The sequence below is a fragment of the Ictalurus furcatus genome, chromosome 17 (assembly GCF_023375685.1).
Source record: "Ictalurus furcatus strain D&B chromosome 17, Billie_1.0, whole genome shotgun sequence".
Lineage (NCBI taxonomy): Eukaryota > Metazoa > Chordata > Actinopteri > Siluriformes > Ictaluridae > Ictalurus > Ictalurus furcatus.
The window spans coordinates 24398605-24405074 of NC_071271.1; the positions used below are offsets into that span (position 1 = coordinate 24398605).

Consider the following 6470-nt stretch of genomic DNA (forward strand, 5'->3'; position numbering starts at 1 on the left):
TAATTAAGAGCATGATGAATGGGGAATCAATAGGGCTGGATCTGGTAATGAGGCCGGATGCTGTCCTCCTGTTTTGTAATCTGCATGCGTTATGGCAAGAGTAGGGCAAATGAAGCTCGTACACAATCCCACGTCAATCCTGCACTCCCGTGCCGTGCCACGGCTCCAGCTGTGTGGCACGCTGAGGAAGAATGTGGAGCAGAATCAGGCGAGTGTCAGCTGATTTCGTGAACTGTTCACCCTTAGCGCTCATCCAAAACGCCTTCAGGTCTGTGAGACAGTTACACAGAATCACTCCATTTATGTAATTACACTTAAGTGGAATGTCTTTTCTTTCTCTCTGGGAACGTGTTTATATAGGCACGGGTTTGTCTAGCGCTATTATAAAAATACAGCAGGTTCCAATGTAGTAATGCAGTAATGTAATACTAATACTAATATAAACTGTGCATTGAACTGATTCCGCCGGGGGTTGGGGACTCGAATCCAGCCTCCACGTCTTTCTGAGGTTTCCCTTGGGTTCTCCGGTTTCCTCCACCAATCCAAAGACTGCACTGTAGGCTGATTGGCATTTCCAAATTGTCCAGAGTGTATGAATGAATGTGTGCGATTGTGCCCTGCTGTAGGTTGGCACCCCATCAAGGGTATACCTACCCTGTGTTGTGCCCCAAGTTCCCTGGGATAGGCTCCAGGCTCCCCGTGACCCTGTGTAGGATAAGTGGTATGGATAGATGGATGGATGGATGGAGATATGTGAAATTGAAATACATCTGGATATCTTTTTCAATGCATTATTAGATTCAATGCTTTAAACTACTGTATGGCTGTCTATCGCATTTAAATGTTAAAACGTATGCTAATTCATGAGTAACAGATTTTATTCCACAGCGCTGTTGTATTCTCAGTTCTGATTGGTCAGATGTTGATTCATTTTCCATAACAGCAGCTCTGACCAAATCACGTTCGCATGAATGTGCTCGTTTTGAATATGTTATTGTTTCTCTAGTCTGATCATTAGTTTTGTGGACATTCCACATAAACAGATTAAAAAGAGACGTTTATTTAACGTTTACGGAAGGAGTCTCCGGTGTTAGTGCTTTTCGACAGAAACTATACTCAGCAAAAAAAAAAAAAATGAAACACCCCTTTTTCGGGGGAGTGTATTTTAAAGATAATTTAGTCAAAATCGAAATAATCTTTACAGATGTTTATCGGAAAGGGTTTAAAGGATGTTTTTCACGCTTGAACCATCAACAATTATTGCACATGCACGTGTGGAACAGTCCTTAAGACACGAACAGTTTACAGGCGCTAGGCGATTAAGGACACAGTTACAATAAGTTAGGACACTAAAGAGACCTTTCTACTGACTCTGAAAAACACCAGAAGGAAGATGTCTAGGGTTCCCGCTCTCCTGCGTGAACATGCCATAGACCTGCTGCAGGGAGACGTGAGGACTGCAGACGTGTCCAGAGCGATAAACTGTAATGTCTGTAATGTAAGACGTCTGAGACGGTGCTACAGGGAGACAAGAAGGACAGCGGATCGTCCTCGCAGTGGAAAATCACACGTAAACGTGTGTCCGTCCAGACGTGATGGAGAACTTGCAGATGCCTCGGTGGAAGAGTGGAGGAATATCTCACAGCAAGAACTGACCAATCTGGTGCAGTCCATGAGGATGAGATGCACTGTAGTACTTAAAGCAGCTGGAGGAGACACCACATACTGACTGTTACTTTTAATATCGACCCCCCCTCTTTATTCCATTTCTGTTCGTCAGACGTCTGTAAAACTTGTCCAGTTTACGTCTCAGTTACGTTTGAATGTTTTTGTGTTAATACACATATTTACACGTTAAGAAATGTGTGGGAATGAAGTCGGAGTGTTTTAAAAGTTGAACGTGAGAGGACGTTTCTTTTTTTTTGTCGTTGTTGCTGAGTTGAGTTTGCACCTTGTGGTTTCTCGGTGAAGTGACGAGCCTTTTTTTTGTTTTGTTTTTTTTTTGTAATCGTCTTCAGTTGATTGAAGAAAAAGAGCCTGGTGAGGGCACAGCTGTTTTAATCTGATATGATATCATTTATAACAGGAGCTCATTTGCTTTGGCGGAAATTCCACACTAAAGTAAATATAACGATAAATGAAGTATGACGTTATTCTTTGATAAAGGATAAAGATTGATCTGTTGGAATACAACACTTGTGCTTTCAGTTCAATCAATCAAAAAAAACAAAAAAAAACAATCAGTTTTGGGTTGTTAACCGTGGTTCTGCTTTATATCTGGCAACATCGGCGATTATTTTCCTATAACAGCATACTCTCTAGTGTTTTGCTCTGCACGTGAAGAGAAGCTTAAGGGTGAAAAACACTGTTGCAGCAAAAGTCTGGACGAATCATCTCTTTATTAAATCAATACCATAATCTCACATTGACGTTAAAGAAAACATGCGTTTCAGGGTGAAATATTGTTGTTGTTTTGTTTTTTTTACAGGGGAAAAAAAAAAGACTTAATGTTAAAGTCAGACTCATGCGTGACTCAGACAGGCTCCTGTTATTGGCGAACTCCTCGTCCACGGCTCTCCGAACAGCACTTATGTCCGCAGTTAATTCCAACATCTAAGTACTTATGTGCTCAATTTCATTATTAAGTTGACCGTGTGCACTTAACTCATCTCTGAATACGGCCCCCGGGGTGCTACGACTTTAGGTTTTGCTACTCTAACGTCTTTTATTCACAGCGGTGTAGCTAGAAGGCACTGGAAACTTGTTCTTAATTAAACAATGCTCTGGCACGCTCTGTGCAAAGCACTCTTGTGTCTTTCTTTTTTTAAGTCTGCATTTACTTATTTTGGCTGAAGCTTTTATCCAAAAGAACTTTTTTATCAAGCAGTCGAGGGTTCATTTAGTAGTGCTGGGACTGGAACACACAACTTTATGATTAGTAGCTGAAAGCATTATCCACTGAGCCACCACTTCCATAGTATATATCTATCTCTATCTATCTATCTATATATATATATATATATATATATATATATATATATATATATATATAAATATATATATATAAATAATGTGTGTGTGTACATATTTATATGTATGTATATGTGTGTATATATATATATATATATATATATATATATATATATATATATATATATATAATGTGTGTGTGTACATATTTATATGTATGTATATGTGTATATATATATATATATATATATATATATATATATATATATATATATATATATATATATATATATATATATATATAGCTGAAAGCATTATCCACTGAGCCACCACTTCCATAGTATATATGTATATCTATCTATCTATATATATATATATATATATATATATATATATATATATATATATATATATATATATATATATAAACCTTTCATAAAGTCTTCTTTGTCTTCAGCAGCAGGGTTTTTTTTATTGTTTGTTCATAACCTTTTATTTCCATTTCTTTCAAACGTAGAATCGTATATCTGAGATGACTTCCCAGTTTATGATAAGCCGATTCTCCTGGAAGTTGTGAGCGTGTGAGTCCGGCTTTAAGCGGAACTGTCACACCTGATAAAGACTTTTCCTCTCCAGTGAGGAATTAGACAGAATCGAAACTGAGTGTATTTTACAGCTCTGTTTCTGATGCCTGCCTTTGCAGTGGTGGTAGTTTTTGCCGTCTGAAACTCAGACTTCTAGTGGGAAAGTGAGAGCGACCAAGAAAGCAGGCAGAGGAGGAGGAGGAGGAGGAGGAGGAGGAGGAGGTGGAGGGGGGAATGAATGTGTGAGGGAGAGAGAAAGAGAAAGAGAGAGCGAGCTAGATATATAGTGAGAAGAAGGAAACTAAGACCAAGCCACATATGGCATTTCCTGGATATTTCACAGACATGCCTTAGGGTTCTCCAACGTTTCGTCACGTTCCAGTGGTGTACAGCTGCTATGTGACTGAGTGACCACCAGGACTTCCATGAACTTCAAAATAAGAGCTTACTGAGCTTTACCCAGCGTTTCACAGTGATATAGTGGGTAATTAACAAAGGACCAAACAAAGAATTAAGCTCTAGTGTTGTCCGATATGACAAACACGATCGCAATAGAAGACGTTTTCACATCACAGTACGGTTGGAAAGGTGGAGCAGCAGATGTTCTTGCCACCTGTTTCGCATATTCTCCATGTCTGTGGGTTTCCTCCGGGTTTTCTGGCTTCCTCCCACTTCCTAAAAACATGCTAATGGGTGGACTGGCGATGCTAAGGTCTGAATGAGTGAGTGAACACTGTATGTGTGCTCACGGTGCCAGAGTGGTAAAGTGGTTATGCTAGATGAATGAATGTATGTTCACATTATGCAGTATATACTATAATATTGAGCTTCTCTGAGGTGGTAAAATAACCCAAACAAGACCAGATCAGAAAAAAATAAATAAGATAAGATGAGGAAAAACTAGTAATTAAAACGTGAAATGAAACGATTAGTGAATATTTATTCAGTTACTGTTTACTATTTGAATTCGATGGTGTGGTTGTTAATAGAAGTTCTGTAATTGGTGTAAATCTACTGAGCCAGTGATGTCCGCTATAAAAAAAAAAAACGTCTGAACACCCTTATTTTTCAATGATAAAAGGAACCAGACGTTTTAGGCAAGTCATGTTTCACAGTTATTCCTTCATTATTAGTATCACTGTTATAATGAATTAATTTCATCAAAGGTTCATCAGCACGAAGATATTAATAGTGAAAAGATAAATCCAAATGATATTTATGAATATTGTGTAAATGTGGAAGTTTATTCCGCTTGGCTCGAATGACTTTTCACAGGTCTTCCGCTGTTTATTTTGGATTTTTTTTTGCTTTTCTTTTTTATGGCATTTGGCAGACACCTTTATCCAGAGCGACTTACATTTATCTCATTTATACAGTTGAGCAGGTGAGGGTTAAGGGCCTTGCTCAAGAGCCCAGCGGTGGTAGCTTGGCAGTGCTGAGAATCTCTCTGGCTGGATTTTATTTTCATGTTTTAGTGTCCATATTTCTTTCCTTTCTGAATGATAGCTTTCACGGTTGGTAATGGTGTTCCCCTAACACTTATTAAACACTTTATCCCCTTCTCCAGCTCGGTGAAAGGTCAATATTTTCTGTTTTATGTCTTGTGAGAGCTGTTTTCCTGATTCCTGGTTGACTCTTAACTCCGCTACATAGCAAACTACTTGAGAGTTCGAGCTTGTTTTGAACAGGGACACAAACTTTTAAGCTTGCTAATAAATATAACTGCTGTGATAACTGAAAATGACTTACTGTAATGTTTCGTTGCCAAAACACCATTAAATGGACATTTTTCTTCTCCCCCACTCGATCACCTGCCAGTTCCCACCCACCATCCAGCATTCCACTATCATACAACAACTATACAAGGCTAACACGTGCTTCCTCCGAGACACGTGAAGCCAGCCGACTGAATTTTTAAAAGAACATCGCTGCTCAGACATACATGAGCTCACGGATGCCTCCGATTGGCTAGCGTCGGGGTGATTAGCAGGATTAAGACAGCATGCCATCTCTCTTGGAGTCGCAATCATGGATGCTTGTAGCACTCTTGGGATTTAAACTCACAATCTCCAGATCATTGAACAAAAAGCTTCTCTATTGCACCACACAAGAGCATTAAATTCACTTTTTCTGTTTTGTTGATAGATGGTGTTGAGTTACAATCTTAATGGTTCACCCCAGAAACCAATGGGGGGTGTAAACTTTTGCACTCCATTATATATTAAATGTCCACTGACACCTCTTGTGCTCTCTTTGCGCTAGGACGGACGTATAACGACCTGAACCAATATCCCGTCTTCCCCTGGGTTCTCACCAACTACGAGTCCGAAGAGCTGGATCTCACACTACCTGGCAACTTCCGAGATCTGTCTAAGGTACAAATTAAATATATACACTGCTGTGCAAGTAATCGAATAGATCAGCACTTTCTGTAACACGTCATGTGGAGGTGGAGGATCTTTTCTGCCCATTGTACGTGATTAATGGTTTAAAACCGCCATAAATTTTAGCGAGATGGTAGATTTACAGCATTCTCTGGAATGTCTATGGCCTCTCTATGGATCTGAACATTTCTTTTTTCCTTATTTACCTGACATTAACATTCTATTAAGTGTACATGTCGCTTTGTTGGCAACCCACTATTGACTTTCCGTAGATCGTAAAAATGATCTGCGTACCAAAGCACACATTATGCAATTTTAAATCATAACCTAAGTGGCCCTTCAAACAAAGGCAGGCTTGTTTAATTCCAACTCAAACCGCCGTCTATCTTATTGATGACCTCTGCACACCCACTCGGATCGGCCAATAATTCCACCTCTTCCCTGCGTGAGTGTGGCTGGAATCGGAATTTTCCCTCCATTAAACTAATCGCTTAAATAGGCAAGATGGACCAGAGGCAGGTCATATCCGAAG

At 39.4% G+C, this 6470-nt stretch overlaps 1 protein-coding gene across 1 annotated transcript in view; it reads left to right on the plus strand.

Moving 5' to 3' along the window:
* LOC128621104 (neurobeachin-like) overlaps nt 1–6470 on the plus strand; it is a 129433-nt gene that overhangs the window by 45900 nt on the left and 77063 nt on the right. Inside the window, exon 6 of the mRNA XM_053646593.1 lies at nt 5817–5929. Coding sequence (XP_053502568.1) covers nt 5817–5929 — 113 coding nt within the window. The remainder of the gene's footprint in view (nt 1–5816; nt 5930–6470) is intronic.